The 17601-nt window shown below is 49.7% G+C and overlaps 1 protein-coding gene across 3 annotated transcripts in view; it reads right to left on the bottom strand.

Annotated features, from left to right (window-relative positions):
* The window catches only part of MTUS2 (microtubule associated scaffold protein 2), a 325841-nt gene that overhangs the window by 2685 nt on the left and 305555 nt on the right, over positions 1–17601 (bottom strand). For all 3 annotated transcript variants that reach the window (XM_068526669.1, XM_068526670.1, XM_068526671.1), the window contains 4 exons: positions 10778–10883; positions 7500–7573; positions 2745–2843; positions 1523–1642 (listed from right to left, as the gene is read on the bottom strand). In XM_068526669.1, coding sequence (XP_068382770.1) covers positions 1523–1642; positions 2745–2843; positions 7500–7573; positions 10778–10883 — 399 coding nt within the window. The remainder of the gene's footprint in view (positions 1–1522; positions 1643–2744; positions 2844–7499; positions 7574–10777; positions 10884–17601) is intronic.

Here is a 17601-nt window from a genome sequence, read left to right as displayed (position 1 = left end):
TCCAGCAAGGCTCTTCACCCCATCCTCATCTTTGCTCCCAGGAAATGGGAAGTGATTAACTCAGTTCTTCCCCCACCCCTACCCACCCCTCTGCCTGGAAAGGTTTCTGGAATGAGAACTCTTGCATACCTGCAGAATGCCTGGAGCGTGGCTAAAAACAGCCAGAGAAGCCCAGAGGCTTGTGGCTGACCAGATAACGATGCACATGGCCCTGCCTGGAGGAGGAGGGCTGCAGGGCTGAGAGGGGAGGGCTCTGTTGGCGAGCCCCCCGCCGGCCTTGGCTCCGGCCTTGCTGGGAAGCTCTGGGCTGCTGGAAGGTGCCAGGAGGCCAGCATTGCCTCTGATGCTGGCAATAGGCACTCACACCCCCGTCCGCCCTTATCCTGACTGACAGGCATCTGTGCAGTGAGAGAGGTCCCCACAGAGGGATGGTGCTAGATCAGGAGAGGGGACGTGACGACTGAATGCAACAGGTGGTCTGGGACCAGCTCCTGGTTTGGATATAGCGGCTTCGAGGACATTTCCGAGACATACGGAGAACTTGAAAAGTTAGAGGAGGTGATCAGTTACTGAGATGGTAAGCTGAAGATTTGCTAACTGAAAGAAAGCGGGATACAAAACACTCGTATGTATGTGTGGGTTGTATATTAGGGTGTGTACACTTGTACAGAAGAAAGGCTCTGGAAATATTAACAGTGTAGAAATATGATATTTTAATTTTCTTATCTATATCTTATAATTTCCTTTTAGAGGAAATTATATTTCCCTCTTAGAGTATCAAAAATTTATTTTAAATATAACAATAAAAAAGAAAAAACTAATCTATCTGCGACCCTTGGGCCAACCTTCCCCTCAAGAATGGCATCTCCTTGGAGGCAGGCTTCTCTGCTGCTAACTTTGGATGCCTATCTCAGCTTCAGCCCTTGCACCCACAGGGGCGGGGAGTGAACTTTGGCTGCTCTATTCCCCCAGAGGGGTGCCCTTTGCTAGTTCTGTGGGAGCCAGGCTGAAAGGTGAGGCAGAGAGTGTGGTGAAAGCCGGGGCTTGGAGCTCTGGCCCAGGGCTCCCGCCTGGGCTGGACCACTGTTTGGCTCTGGGTGAGACACGACCTCGTCCTAAGCCTCCGTCTCCGCATCTGTAAAAGGAGGCTCCTGACAGCACCTACTCAGTGGGTTGCTGTCAGAGTTAAAGAACAAACACGCGTGAAGTGTCTGTGCCGTGCCTGGCGCACATCACGGGTGCAGGCGCACCGCACATCTTCCCTGGGGAGGGGAGGAATTGGCACGCCACAGTGCTGGATGGGGAGCCAGGCAGGGCATCAGACGGGCTCCAGGTTTCTACAAATGAGGCCACCTCTGAGATTCCTGAACTCCTGGCTTCCTAAGAAAGGCGTTTTCTGCTCAGTTGTGAGCACCGGACATGTAAGGGCCCCCGCCTGGATGCTGTAAATATTGACATCCACGACGGCAGCAGGAATATCATGCAGGTTACTGGGACCTCCCAAGGTAAGAGGCCAACTCACCAGCTTTTCCAGCTCAATAATCTTCTTTTCCTGCTGGTGTATTTGCTGATTCTTCATCTCTAATACCTGCTTCAGACTCTTCATGTCTTCTTCCAAGTGCTGATAAGGAGCCAATGCAATCTACAGGAGCAGAGAGCAAGAAGCTATTTACCAGGCATCCCGGCGAAGCCCAGCATTCACCAGCACCATGAATTCAGCGGAATCTAGTCATCCGTTAACAAGCTTCCTAACAGGCACTGGAGAATGAGAGCGAGAGGGCGAGAGGGAGACAATGCTCACAGCCTTCCCTGATAACGATGCCCACGAGTTTCCACTGGGAGAGCTACTAAAAATCCAGCTCCTTGGGGAGCAGGAGAGGTGAAGACATCATTCCCTGAAACATCGGATCCTGGGGCGGCCGGACACTACCAGCCTATCGCCCCAAGGGAGCTTAGCGGGTAAAAACAGTACGTTCAACATTGGCTTTTAACATTCACGCAGACTACTTGATTCAACAGACAGGTGGGGATTGAAAGCTCCCATCTGTGCCCATGGAGGGCCCCGCCCCCTGCCATGCATAGGAAATGAGCAAAGTGGTTTAAAAAGCAGAAAAGGCATTGTAGAAAAGGAAATGTGAGAATAAGGTTGCCAGATGTAAAAAATAAAAAGACAAGACGTTCAATTACATTTGAATTTCACATAAGTATTGCATGAGACATACCTGTTACTAAGAAACTCATTTATCTGTAATTCAGATGGAACTGGGTATTGTGTATTTTGCGGTGTGTATTTTATCTGGCAACCTTACATCAGAGGGAAGGAACTGCCAGCCTTTCTGGGGAAAAACCCCTCACCCTACCAACTGGGTCTTCAGGGATGCCTCCCTTGCAGGCGGCACTAGGAGAGAACGGGACGTGGGGCTGGGATGGGGCCTGGCCAGGGTGGGGTGTTCCCAGGCCCAGCTTGTCACAGCAGCCCAGGGACAGGGGCTGGGGAGCCGTATGCAATGAGGCAAGAATAACACTTAAGATGGAGAACCCAGGGCCGTCCCGACTCAGCACAGGTGCTGACAGGCACGTGCTTAAAATCCCGGGAGGCCCTGACCGCTGTCGCTCTGGCATCAGATCAGCACAGGGGCCCTGCCTTTGGGGTGACTGCTGGGGGAGCCCCGGGCTTCCTGGGGTCCAACAGAACTGCTTTGCAAGGGCCCTGCGGGTGCTGGGAGACCAGGAGCGCATGATACCTCCAGCTGCTCCTCAGTGTTTTTCCTCAAAGCTTCCTCGAAGCGTCTGGCTCGGTCCCGCAGAGACTGGCTCTGGAAGGTCAGCGTGTCCACCTGGTCCTGCAGGTAATGCACGAGACGTCCAGCCCGGTCCCCTGCAGACGCGGCACCTGGGAGGCGGTGACGATGGCCACCACCCTTCCCTGGGGGCTCTTCCCAGGGCGTCGAGATCAGAGGCGCCCCCCCACCGGGCTCCACCAAAAGGCCTTCGCATGCACGAGGGAGAGGCCCCCGGTCTCCCTGCCTCCGTGCTTTGTCCAGAATGGACCACAGAACACTGATGGATGCATGTTTCTGTCTCACGGAAAGTGCACGCACGCTGGCGGGGCACTCGAAGCAGGTGGCCCGACACAGCACTTCCTGAGATCAGAGAGCTGTCCTCGCCCCCCATCCCCAGGAAAGCAAGAAGCCTGCGGAGCAGAGGCGTTTAATAATTTAATATCTGACTTCACAAAAGCAGCCCATCAGCAGAGAGCCATCTTAGTCCAGGGGGCCTCTAGACCCCGGCTTCAGGAAGGACGATTCATCCATCTCAGAGAAGAACTGTTCTCATTTGTTAAGTTCAAGCCAGAAGCTGCCGGACCAACCTTGACTTCTGGCTCTGCCCGAGCCCCTCCCCCTCCCCCCGCACTAAACACAGCGATGGCAGGTCCCGGAGGATTCTGCCTCCTATGTCACGTCCCCGGATCCACAAACACTCCTGATCCCACTCGCTCCACCTGGGGTGGAGCCACTTGCTGACTTTGTCCCGGACCGGCAACTCGTTTGCCCTCAAGGGGGAGTCAGGGTCAGGGCGGGGGGAGGAGCTTTCTAAAGCGCAAGCCTGAGCCCCTCACCCCCCCTACGTAAAACCCCGCGCCCTCGGGACCAAGTGACGCTGACGCAGTGTCCCATCCTCCGCATCCGCCTTTCTCGTCTCGCTGCCCCCAGCCCGCCTTACATCCGCTCTTCCTCCACAGCCAGCTCCCGCTCACCCCCGGCTCTCTTCTGGCCTCCCCTCGGCGCTCCTGGGTGGCAGGCCCCTGGCCTGAGCTGCCACGTGAGTGAAATCTGTCCCGTTCAAACGCTCCCCCCGACTCGGAGGACCCTCCTGACCCTCACCCCAGCACGTGCCCGCCACGGGGCCGCTCTGTGTGTGAAGGTGGAGAGAATGGAGGCGTGTGTGGGGAGGCCCGGGGCCCCAGCCCTGCTGCCAGCACAGGTGCCACCACGCTGAGCCCTCTCCCCGCAGCCCCGGCCCTGACCGATGGCGGCGGGCAGCAGAGGGAGCCGGGCAGAGCCTTGACGCCCAAGCAGAGGGAAGAGACGGTGCCTTGCTGGTGCCACGTGTTCCAAAGTTCCCCACCCCTATCACCATTTCTGTAACGTTAAAACCCAGGGACTGAGGTCTTCCCGTGAACACTTCCGGCAAGAGAGATGGCCCCGCTCACCACGTGAGCAGCTGGGTGCGGTCAACGATGGAACTGCACTCGAGAGCACTGCCACATAGCACGTGCTGGCTCGACCGCTTTCTTGTCACCACAGAGAACCCAGTTTTCCAAACCATCCTTGGCGGGTTCCCTTTCCTTCTCTCCTTTTTTGTTTCCAGTTACTTCCATTTCATTTTTAAGAAATAAAAGCCCCCCACACTGCCATTAAGTGCACATGCTGGTGCATGAGGGCAAGACAGTGTCAGTGGGAGCCGGAAGGCACATGAGCCAGCAAGTGTAAATCAGGGCTCAGGGCAGCCAGCTGGGCCCCAGCACGCGTGCGTAGAACGTGACTATAAAATGACTGGAGCGCTACACAGTTTAACCGCTCTGTGTCCAGGTTTCCCCACCTGTAAAATGGGTATGATAATAATAATACCTAACCCAGAGGATGGTGGGGCGTTAATATTTAGAACAGTACCTGGCATACAGTAAGTGCTCAATAAACATTAGCTATTATTTTATTGCAAAAATAAAATAAAATGACTGGAGTGCTACCCACCTTCTATACAAGCCTCGTCAGAGCAAGCATTCCTCTCGAGCCTCTTGTCCTCCATTAAAAAGTGAAACAGTGAAAAACTCAGGCAAGTACCATCTAGGTGGCATCTAAACTATCACACTGTGGTTTTTCTGCTTTCTTCACCATTATTCAAAACAGATCCTCAGGCACACAATGGTGCCCCAGCAATCGGACAGGACGTGCTGTTCTTCAACTTGGATTGGCTACTTTATGCCAAGCTAAGAGCACCAAGACCCAGCTGGTGACCTGGCCTGGCATGGACCACTTGGAGTTAACCAGCGGCCCCATAATAATGATGATGATGGCAAATGTAACAACGCCTGAAACTATTATAATAGCACTGGCTGCTACCTAGTGCTCTATACCCTTTACACATGATGAAATCAATTTATTTTTAAGGCAGGACCAGAAAATTTTTAAACATAAAATTCTCTCTCTACCCATCTGGGCCACTACCCCTCTTTAGTGTGCACTGTGCATCTGCATTATACATTAACTAGATCCCCTTAGAAGACACAGGAATGCCTGCTCACCGGGGAAAAAAAAAAAAAAAAGCAATTTTCTCCCGGCGCCAGCAAGGTAACTCCTTAGGAGATAACATTCCTTTCTCAATCCTGTAAGGGGTCACGATGACCCACTACTTGCCCTGTTGGACTATGTACACTGTCAATATGTTACTTTGATGTAAGACCCTTTGTCTCAAAAATTTATATAACTGTGCATGGACCTCTAAGGGACAGTCCTTAGTGCTTTGTCTTTTAATCTTTAAAAAAAATTTAATACAATTTTTAAAGGTTACTTTCTATTTACAGTTATTACAAAATATTGCAATTACAAAATATTCCCCATGTTCTACAACACATCCTTGAGCCTATTTACACCCAGCAATTTGTACCTCCCTTACCCCATCCCTACGTGCCCTCCCCCCCACTGGTAACCACTAGTTTGTTCTCTGTATCTGTGAGTCTGCTTCTTTTATGTTACATTCACTAGTTTGTTGTGTTTTTTATATTCCACATATAAGTGATATCATACAGTATTTGTCTTTCTCTGTCTGACGTATTTCACTTAGCAGAATGCCCTCCAAGTCTATCCATGTTGCTACAAATGGCAAAATTTTGTTCTTTTCTATGGCTGAGTAGTAGTCCATTGTATACCACATAAAGACTGTCTCCTGGGTTCTAATCCTCAGGCTGGCTCAAATAAAATTCTCCATTTCTTTCTTGGATTGACTATTGATTAATTTTTTTCATTGACACACAGATTATTTCCCTTAAGCTGCTCACACTTTGAGGAAGGAATTGGTATTATCCCCATTTTACAGATGGGTAAACTAAGGTTTACAGCTTATGTAGTTGTCCAAGATTTCAAAGCTCTTAAGAGAAGGTACAGTGGGGATTTAAACCTCAAACTCCAATCTTTTACCCCAAACCTGTTTCTCTGCTGCCAGTAGCCCAAGGAGACTGGCCTAAGCAACTGTACCCACTTCACACCAGAAAATCTCCAGCTCAAATGGATTCTGCCCATGAGTTACCACTAAAATGTGCACAAGTCACGACTGTGTGATGTTAGTGGCAAAGTGAAGACTCATGGATGAAACAGAACTCTCCCTTCTTTTGGTTTTGGACCGTTTGGGGTTTTCTGATGCATCACAGTATGGCTGTTACTTTCCTGGTTTGTGTTCCTTAAGGGTAATATATCTGGGTGGTGTGGGATGTGGGGTACACAAAGAAGTTTGGGGTTAATTTGCCAAGGATAAGCCACACGAGGAGCACGTGGGCATGTGCAGCCCCACCGATGGATCCATGGATCGACGGGTCGGGGGTGGGTTTGCAGCAGGTGGTTTCCCATTTAAAAATTTTTGAATAGTACACTCAATAGTGTGACACTCCATAATCCTAGATTCTTTTCTTGGCAGGGCAGGCTCTGTGCAAGAAACACTGCCTGGGGAAAGTGAGCCATTGAAGAAACAAAATTCCTGCCTTTGTATTAGAATTACGGTAATCACCTCCCAAATTTCCAGATGTGAGTGTCCCTAATATTTAAAAGGTAATCTTTCTATGACTGGGACGTCCACAGCTGGCAATGGAAGCAGGGCCACCAACCTCCCCCTGGCTTCCCAGGCAGCCCCTCTCTAGGGCTGGGGGCGGTCAACATCTTTTCACAGAAGCAGCTGGTTGGGGTCTCTGGACGGCAGAGACCTCCATTCTCCCCTTTGAGATCAGAAGGAAGCCAGGCAGCGCCCCTGGCATCTGAGACCCACACTCTGTGCAGGTTTCAAGCGGGACGCCAAGAAGCTTCGTTACATCTCCAGGGGACTGAAGTTGCTTTTACAATTCCCAGAACATGTCCTGTGATTTCTGCCCTACATGAGTCTCCTTACCCCATTACCCCTGCCTAGAATGCTCTGCTCCCTAATCCTCCCCTTTCCCCAAACATGGCTCTGACCGCAAGCACATGGGGAGCCGTCTCTCGGAACCCCTGTGGCGCTAACGGTATTATTCATTCCATGCAAGTATGTGTTACCTTCCGTGCTGGTCTGTCACTATTTGTATCACAGCTCTGAGTAGACAGTAAACTCCTTAAGGGCAGGGAGTAGGTCTTATTTACCCCCATATTCCAATGCTTAGTACAGGATCCAGTACACGGTAGGTGCTGGATAAATGTCTGTGGACAGGAATTACAATGCTGCCATTATCTTGATGTTGGAGTTAAGGAAACACTAACCTGTAATGACAGCCGCAGCTTTTCAAAATTTTCTTCCAATTCTTTCTTTTCAAGCTCGTGGGTAGATATCAGTTCTGGAGAGAAGACATCAAATTGTTAAGTTGATCTTTCTTTTGAAAAGGGATCAAACAAGATTCTTTTGCCAGGCTAAGACTAGTGACGTAGGTGAGAAGGGACACCAGTATATAGAGGACTTAGGCCTAAAGAGACCTCTCCATTAGTCTGAAATTGTATGCAATGTTATTTAGGAGAGAGGGAGAAAGGATGAGGAAGGAAATAGGAGAAAGGGCGAGGGTCAGAGGAAAGAAAGGAGGGAGGGAAGCAAACAGAGCACAAGCACACACACACACACACACACACACACACACTCACTTTTATACCCAGCTCTACCAACACCCTGGCCAAGTCAGATTCTCCATTTACAGCACTCATTGATTCTCCAACTTTTCCTAATGGTAAAACCACTAGGTAGTTAATGTTAAATCTCCCTTTTCTTCCCTCCCAGGATCACTCTTCTTTTCTACCACGAAGCTGCAATCTCGGGCTGAAGCAGGGACCTTTCCAAGGAGAGCGGAGCATGGGCTTGCTGGAGAATGGACAGGTGAACGGGACCAGTGCTGTGCCTGCAAAGTCACCTTGGTGGCCTCTGGGCCACACTCTAGAAACCACAGATGCTAGGATTTGCTTGAGCAAAGAGTCGATGTTAAGCCACTCAGATGGAAGGAAGGACCCATTGGACGGGTTCCTCTTGGGGAGTTTGGAGCAATTCTATTCCGTGAAAAGTGTCATTCCAGTGATAATTTGCAAGACAGGCAGAAAGAGATGTCATGTAAGAGTTATTAAGCAAATGGATTCTATTTTCCTCCAGATGGGAATAGTCTTATTAGCTGGGTGAAGCCCGTCTCATTCTAGCTACACAAGCAATTTGTTTTCATGTTATAACTGGAGAGAGGAAAGGTCTCATTAATCAACCTGGATCATATGCTTATAGCACAGGAGAGTACTGGAGACCAATAATTATCATTCCGGCTGGCATAAGCTGCCATTAAGAAAAACTTTGTGGTTTCCATTGACCCAAATCTTTTAACTAATGATGGTTAAGGTCTCTTAGAAATCCACCTGTTATAGCTGAAATTTACATTTGGAAAAAAAAAAAAAAAGTTTGTGCTTATTTTATTGACACAAAACCATGTGGGTTTCTGGTCTACCTGCCTTTGTCTAAATGATTATTTTTAATAGTCATTGAGAGCATCATCCATAATAATGAAGTTTTTAGCTACCATTACATACGCCTACATTGTCTTCACATTATATGTAATTCAAAGGCCCTGGATGTGGATGTGGCGTCTAAGCGAGACTTCATTAGTCAGAAAAATCTACCAAGTCTATTTATACGAAAATCCGGAAACAAAAGGCAACACTCATTGTAACATTTCCATTCCTGTTCCCTTTCCTGAGGCCATTTTCCTGCAGTGCAGTGATGGGCTTTAGGGCATTTTCAGATACCCTATACCTCACAAGCAAAGAAAAGTCAGTATCTATTAGGTGGCATAAACCATGGCGACTATCTATGTACTCATAATGTATTTCATTATTTTAAGGTCCTGACACTCTGTCCCATGCTTAAGACTGTGCTCTAGGAGAGTGCTTCTCCAATTTTGCTACATATTAGAATCACCTGGGGAGTTTTAAAAAATCCTGATGCCTGGGCTGCACCCCAGAGCAATTAAATCAGAACCTCTGTAGTGGGAGCTACACATCAGTATCTTTCAAAAAAACTCTCCAGGTGGTTCCAATGTGCATCCAAGGGTGGGAACTGGTACTCTAAACATGAGACACGCTCTCAGGAATAGGTAATACATTTAACTAGTTCTCAGGAAATTCCTCTCCCTTGCGTCCAGCTTGGGCTTTTCCACGTATGGGTAGTTCCCAGAGGCAGTGGGGTTGGTGCTCGAGGGGGCAATCACATGAGTATTGATTATTGCACAGTGGGCCTTGTTGTTCACAAAGAACATTTAAAAATAATTTTAAAACGCTGATATTAATTCCCAAATTTTTAGAATTTATTAATCTATTGTTAAATTAATTGTTTTTCATATACTTTAACAATCAGCTGACTGGGGAGGAAAAAATGAGGAAAGGGGAAATTGAAAAACAAATTCTCTGTATAACGTAAATGCATGTTAGCATGTAAAAAGCTTCTTTCACAGAGTCAAAATCTTAGTGGTACTTAGTTAAATGTTGTCACTATTGTTACAACCCACATAAGCTCCTACGTATCCAAAGATAATTCAAAGTTATAAAAAAATGTAAAAAACGTAAAAAGAAAGATCCTGAGAGTCCACTTACATCCATGGTGAATGTGGTCTGAGTGCAAGGTGTGGAGAGCCAGGCCCAATCAGATGCTGGCGTGGCCCTGACAACACCACACCTGTGGGACGGTTATAAGGCCACAAAACAAGACAAAGCCCAGGATGTCTACACTTACTGTAGAACAGTGGGTCTCAAGCTTGGCTACCTGTTACATTCACCTATGAGCTTTTAACAAGCCCAGGCTGTAACCCAGACCAGCTACCAAACCCTGGGCTGGGACCAAGGCTCCCAGGGATTCCAATATTCAGGCAGGGTTGAGAGGATCAGCTTCAGAGGAAAGTACAGTAAGTCCCCTACAAAAGAACCTTCAAGCTGCAAACTTTCAAAGATGCGAATGTGCATTCCATCAACGTGAGTGAAACTGCAGCTCGCCCTCCGTCTCCTGTTGCTGAGGATCCTTCAGCTCTACCGTCTCCCACCTCCTCTCCCTCCTCCAGTCAGTAACTCTTCTTGCCAGTTCCCTCGATGCCAGCCCCTGGATGCCCGCTGTTGTACTGGACTACTGTACTTTTCAAGGTACTGTACTGTAAGATTAAAAATGTTTTTGTGTGTGTGTGTTTGTTTTTTATTATTATTTGTGTGAAAAGTATTATGAACCTATTACAGGACAGTACTATATAGCCGATTGTGTTAGTTGGGTACCTAGGCTAACTTTGTTGGACTTACAAACGCGCTCTCAGAACGGAACTCATTCATATGTAGGGGACTTACTGTAGTTACCCGGGTCCTGGATTTCTGTCTTTTCTTAACCCAAGAAGCAACACAAAGGACACACCAGGAAGGAAAGGAAGGAAGAAGGGAAAGGGGAGCAAGAGGGAAAGGGAGGGCCCCTTGTGCCTGCAGCCGGAGAGAGTCAGTGCGCACAGCCCACCCCGCCAGCCGCGCACACCAAGGCTCGTAGCTACCTTGCACCTTGTGGTCGTGGTCATCCTGCAGGAGTGAGACGGCAACCGTGTGGCTGTTTTCCATCTCTAGGAGAGCAGCCTCATGGCTGGCGGTGATGTCTTCCACCTGCAGGAGATCACAGCTCTGGTTACACAGAGAGCCGGGGACCGGGGGCTCCAATGGCCTCGCCGCTTGGAGGACCAAGGCGGACTGCAACGAGGGGAAATGTCAGCGGCCCAAACGTCAAGGGCAGGTCACTCTGCTGAGATGACAGCCACCCTCAGCCTTGTGCTGAGGCAGGAGAGCCAGGATCTGGTGGTGACGCGGGAGTCCCGGAGTCAGGGGCGGCAGGGCAGGGGATGTCACAGGGAAGTCACTGCCACAGCCCTGCTGCTCATGCAACGGGAAGCAGCTCCCGGGGTGGGGTGGGTAGCTGCCGAAGCCACCTCTTTACTGCCCTGGGCCCCCTCTGGACCATTTCCTTCCACCCCGTTCCTTCCCCTTCCACCAAGCACTCCATGAGGTAATAAGGGACAGAAGAGGGTCCTCCCCTACCAGATGGTCCGTTCTGCTTCCTGGCAGCAGGTGGGAGCTACAGCACGCGAGGTATCTGGAGGGAACTAACATTTATTAAACTACCCACTCTCAGCTTCTCCACTCAAGCCTCCCAGCAATATGATAAAGTAAATGTTTTCATGTTCACTTCCCAGACGAGGAAACTGAGGCTCAGAGAGGTCTGAAGTGTTTTGCCCAAAGGCTAGTAAATGGCAGAGCCAGCAGTCAGCCCAGGGCTGTCTGACATCCACGGGCGAAGCTCTCAAACGCACTGCCCTTGCCTCCCCCCGCAAGACCAGCAACCAGTGCCCAAGGACCCCCTCACCAGCCCCAAGGCAAGTGGGCAGGTGTGTGTGTGTGCTCGCCACCCCTGTTCCCAGCCGTGAACCTGCCCCCCGGATCACGGTGCAGACCTTCCCCTGCCCAGGCTGCGGGACCTGCTCCCAAGAAGCTGCTGTTCTCTGGCAGATGGTACATTTCCAGGAGTTTAATCATAGGTAGTGCAGCCAGCCCAGGATTCTTTTTTTTTTTTTTGACTTTTGTTTTTCATTTTTTTTAAAACATCTTTATTGGAGTATAATTGCTTTACAATGGTGTGTTAGTTTCTGCTTTGTAACAAAGTGAATCAGTTATACATATACATGTGTCCCCGTATCTCTTCCCTCTTGCATCTCCCTCCCTCCCACCCGCCCTATCCCACCCCTCTAGGTGGTCACAAAGCACCGAGCTGATCTCCCTGTGCTATGCCAGCCCAGGATTTTTTATCTTCCCCCTTCCTGATCTCCGTCCCCACCACACACCTTCCATCTTTACCGCTTTTGTTATTTTTGTTGTTGCAGCTGTTATTTTAACTTCAAATGTATGACTTACAGGAGTCATTGCATAAGACGACCTCTCCCTGTGATAGCAAACCAGAACAATGTTTTTCCAAATCCTGTCGGTGACCCACTGTAAAAACACCATTGTACATTGTCACACACACACACACGCACACACGGGGCGTGTGTGTGAAACCAAAGTTTCACAAAATGACACTTTCCCCTCTTACCTGCAGTAATCTCGTTTTTAAATTTTTATTCCATGTTCCTTTGTTGTTTTTCAAAATGCAGTTACAGACCACTAAATTCATTTCACAACGTACTAAGGTGTCAAAACCTAGCATTTGAACAACACTGAACCAGCGCGCCTGCCCATGCCCTGAAGCTCTGCGGCGGGCCAGTTCAGAATACTGTCCGGCCACCTCTCAGAGGGTCTCAGTTCTCTGGGGATAATTCACAGGCTGATCTTTGATCTGTAAGGAGGAAGAACTCTGCACAAGAAAGGAAGCCCGCCTGTGAAGGGGATGCACGGGAGTGTCTGTATTTTAAAATGGGACAGATTCCCATTCTGGATACCATCGCTGCTTGGGAAAGTCTGCCCGACTTCTCTCTCCTACGGTAAAAGGAACCGTCATCCACTAAAACAGAAATATCACTGGCAACACCAACAATGAACTTGACAGTGTTCGGAAAGCTGCATTACGACATGAAAACGGACATGGTATGCGATGATTCACTTTTATCTACTGGCCATTCTTGATTAAACAATATTTCACTTGAGGCTCAGAGCTATGAATCCACTCAGCAGAAAGGCCGATTACTGCAGTTTTTAATTGTCCAAATCCTGTTTATGTGAAGGTTTTTTATGGAATCTTTGTCCAAAGACTTTCAGTCTCTTGGAAAAACAAATCACTGGTTAAAAAAAATGGAACTAGTTTTCCTTATGCTCCATTGGTGACTTCCGTTAGAAACAAGTACCCACACATTGTTTGGAGGTATGTTACCCAGTTCAGTGTAAAGAAAAATCTTTCATCAGTCCTTAGTATGATTCTAATTTATTGGGTTCTTACACAAATTGCCCCGGGTGGTTTCAGAAAAGAGAGCTGGATGCAAGGACTAAGTTCCAGAAGAGGCCCTTGCGTCCTGGCGGTGGATCTGCCCTGATCAGCAAGGGTGGTGCTTCATTGCATGCCCTCCCGGCTTGGTGGAGTCAGGTCTTTGATTTAGTGGTGATGGAATACCACACCCAATATATCAAGGATGATGTAAGGGTGTGATCTACCTGTTACAGCCTCTCAGAGGGGCTTTTGGGGATGAAATACTGATCCCCTAATTCCTCCATATGCAAGGAAAGGAAGGCCCAGGATGTTTTGAAGGAAACCAGTGAGAGCCAGTGAGCCAAAATTTGGCCATCATGGTCCCTTACTCTCGAGTGATTTAGGTTTCTAGACGTGCGTATGGTTTTTAAAGACTGTTCCCTCTGCGAGGAAGGGGCCGTGCACCGTTGGCCGTCCCCTTTCTTATCCCAGTTTCAATCCCCATGGCTTCTCCTCTATGGCTCTAGGCTTCTTTCCAGAGCAGCAGCCCGTCTGAGCTCTCAGCCTGAGAAGACCTCCAGGTCGGCAGGCATTTGAGGGGATTCAGACAAGTTGACCCAAGGGACACACAAGATATGTTTTGTGTTGTAGATCACCAAAAAAGAGACAGAGGCGCTAAACCATTATCCGGCCACAGCAAACTTACACTGGGTGAAGCTTCATTTTCTTCCTTTTAGAACCCTGGGTGCCCCCGTCCCCCCAGAATCTCTGCTGGGCCAGCCTCCTCCCTCTTCCAGGAGGACAAAGTTCTGAGCTGGCTGCGGAGCTCCGTCCATGTGCCCATCAAGTAGTCCCAGGGGTACAGAGCAGCAGCTGGTCCCTGCACCAGGCTCTGTTCCTGCAGCTGTTTGCTGTTTAGCTGAGTTCCAGCAAAGCAAAGGGCTGGGAAGCCACCCTCTCCGATGGGTAAGAATAGAGCTGTAGGCTTACTTCATTCAGCCATTTGGAAAATGCAATTATGGGAGCCTTCGGCAATTCACTTAGAGAAGACTTCCATTTAGAATGAAGAAGCATGGGCTTTACATTGTCTCAGCTTTACTCATTAAAGAAAACCAGATTAAACTCCCATTTGCCTCCATCTGCAACGACGTGTATTCCTATCTGATGAGACAGAGGGAGCTGCCCTGTCTTTTCTCTCCAGGGCTCTCTGAACGACTCTCCTTCCGGATAACGAGACGACTCACCATCTCTTCTGTCCCTGCATCCCTGCTACAGCATCCTGGGTACCGACTCGGAGCAGGCAGACAGCCCTGCCAGAGCTCCTGGGCTGACTTCATCCCCCTCCGGGCTGTGCCTTTGCCCCTTTGCTGCCCACCACGTGGGCAGGTGTTCACAGAGGCTTCTATCTGCCCTGCTCGGCCTCTTTCCAGCGTCCAGAGGCTCTGGGCTGCGATGGGCGGGGCTCTGGCGCCGGAAGACAGAGGGGCCCTCGGGACCTCACTCTATTTGATTAGAGAGTGTGGTTTCGCTGATGGCAGCTGCGCACCTGCTGCGCGGGACGAATAAGAGACAGAATGCAAGATGAGGCCAAAGTGGCCTCTGCACGTTCTGATAAAGCGTGGGCATGCTGGGCCTCCCAGTTAGTCTAAAAGGATGATTTCTTTAGGAAAGGTTAGAAAGTGTGTCCCGGATATGAGACAAAAGCCAACGTAAACTCCAACTACTGCTCCTCTGGAAAGGAATCTCTGCTCAAAATGCAGAATCCAGAATGCCTTTAGGAACCAGGGGGCCCTGCACGAGGCGCTTCCCGGCCGGGTGAGGGAGAGAGACAAACTGCTAAAGGGTCTTGGAGGGAGAGGGTCAAAGGTCACAAGTCTGATCACTAAATACCAGGCTCTGTGGGCGAGTACATTTGGAGCAGGAAAGGAAAAGCATTTGTGTTTACGTTGAAAAATCTGTTTCGTGTGCCCTGAGATAGGGAAGCTTGGGAAATCTGGCTTCTGTTAATGTGCGGCTAGCTCTAGAATGAGCACTGATTTGATGAAACACCTTTATAATCCAACTTTTAAGATAAGAGTCATACCATATCTTTAAAGGCACGAAAGAAAGCCAGGAGGCCAAGCCACGCCCCTGCTCATACCCTATCTTGTCTGCAGGGCTAAAGAAGGAGGCCCTGTACATCCCCCGACACCAGACACCTGCAGCTCTGGGCCCTGGGGAGCCCCAGTCCGTGACTCTGATTCCATTAGCGCGGGGTGCAGACAGGAGGAGTGCTTTGCCAGAAGCTCCCCAAGTGACTCCCACGTGAGGCCAGAGTGAGAGAGACGGCCTTTGCCTCTCGAGGCGAGCGGACGGCTGGATCTTCCTAGGGGCATCCTGCGGTAAGGTCAGAGGTCAGCCGGCCTTCTCGAGGGAGTTCCTGATTGGAGGAAAGCCTCAGAAAATCCTACGTCAGGACGGAAGCAGCCTCCCTGCTGCCGGCCGGGGCACTGGGGCGCCAGGAGAGGCTCCACTGGTGAACTTGAGTTTTCAGGCTCGAGAAGGACAGAGATGGCAAGATCTACGGGTCAGCATTGCCGAACGCGACTGTCCCCCACAAAGAGGACCTGAGTGTGGAGGGTCGGCACAGATCGCTGGAACCACAGACCTTCCAGATCCCCCCTGCGGTCAGGCACCGAGCCTCCTCCTGGACCAAATACATGAGCATTTACTCTACCTGGAAATTAGAATATGGCTTGATGTGCCTTTCACCTTCTTCCTCGTTGCCTGTGCGCTCCCTGCTGGAGAAGCTGAAGGTCAGGATAACAGCCAACATCCAGCAGCAAGAGCAGAATAGGGGCCTGAATAATTCATAGATTTCAACCATCCATCCCTCCCCCTGCCCCCAAACCAATGGGTTTCTATAGGAAAGATTTACTCGAATGTAAAGCGTGCAGATGCTCTTTCCACCATAAAGCTTTCCCTCATCCTCCCATCTGGAAGGAAACTCTCAGTTCCTAAACACAGAACCTGTATTTCCCACCCAGTATTACAGTTTCTGGAGAAACTGCCTCAGAACTTCCCTGGATCTATAACCCGAGGCTATGGAACAAGCAAGTCCACATTTTATAAATGTTGGCATCTCTTGCAGTATGCCATCATGAGGCCTTGTGTACGGCGGGCCTTCACTGATTATTCTTTGTTTAGATGGATGAATAACTAAATGAATCACTTTAGCTGTTATAAAGGATCAAGAAGAACAGGACTCAGAGCTCTCATAAGACAGAGCATTTTTAAAATATGCGTAAGTAGCTCATGTAACTCACTCTCAAGTGGAAAAGTCAGGGCCTCCAATCTCTCCCAGTATGAAATCTTTAAAAGGCCGCTGTCCCAGCTCAAAGGCAGATGAGGCCACACCCCCCAGCACGTGCTCCGGCACCGACAAAACTTAGCGAGGTTCTGCCCCGACTCCCTCCACTGGTGGACGGGCTCCGCTCAGCAGTGGCCCTGGCTTCCCGGTTTCCCACACACGACACCCCAACATGAGCGTTTGTTCAGAAGCTCATCCTTCTGCCTGGGGACCACCTCCTGCCCTTCCTTCCATCTCTTGGCATCTTCTCAACCAACCCAGAACTTTGGACCAAAAGTCAGTGAATATGGGTATAAATACATTCTTTGTGTAAAATTGGGAATGAATAGCCCCAGGATACAGGGCACAGAACAAGCCGATATCTGCACCAGGTCTGAGCTGTATCAAGGGACCACGAAGCAGGTAAGACTAAAGACGGCAGCCGTGCCAATGTCCACTTAAAGCCAGCTGAGAAGCCAAGATGCTGAAGGTTCCACTGCTAATCTTAGCCCAGCAGGTAACCTTAGCTGTCACCTATCTGTTTCCCAGCCTCTAAGTCTGTACCACCTCAAGCAGGCAGATGTGTCTGGTTTCCGCAGGCCTCTAGAAAGAGGAGGATGACTAACCCGAGGTGCTGAATAGAAGAAAGTGCTGTCACATAGGAGATCGTTTATTCCAACAACAGTACTTATTATTACTCTGAGATTTCTCCCGTGCCCCCTATGATTCACACGCCTCTGGGGACCATCGCCAGCCAGATTATCTACCAGGGAGGCAGCCCAAACGTTCATGATAGTGAAGCGCCACTCGGCACCAGCCTGAGATGTAAAGTGAGCTCTTCACAAATGCCAGTTTACCTTAGGGATACCATGAGCAGACTAGGGGTAACAATACACAATTAGAAGGTGGGCATTAAGGCGGCAAGAGCCTTGGGGACTTAGGAAGAAGAGAAGAGGGAGGAGCAAAACAAGCTCTCTCGGAAGCAGAGTGGTCTCGTCTTAACCTGCCTGTCACACCGGCGCCAACACGGTAACGGACACGGCAGCTGGCCATGGGGATGGGCACGCCGGGCTCCTTCCTGCTTCCAGGCTGACAGGCTCCCTGGG

The sequence above is a fragment of the Eschrichtius robustus genome, chromosome 18 (assembly GCF_028021215.1).
Source record: "Eschrichtius robustus isolate mEscRob2 chromosome 18, mEscRob2.pri, whole genome shotgun sequence".
Lineage (NCBI taxonomy): Eukaryota > Metazoa > Chordata > Mammalia > Artiodactyla > Eschrichtiidae > Eschrichtius > Eschrichtius robustus.
This window is presented reverse-complemented; position numbering and strand designations above follow the sequence as displayed.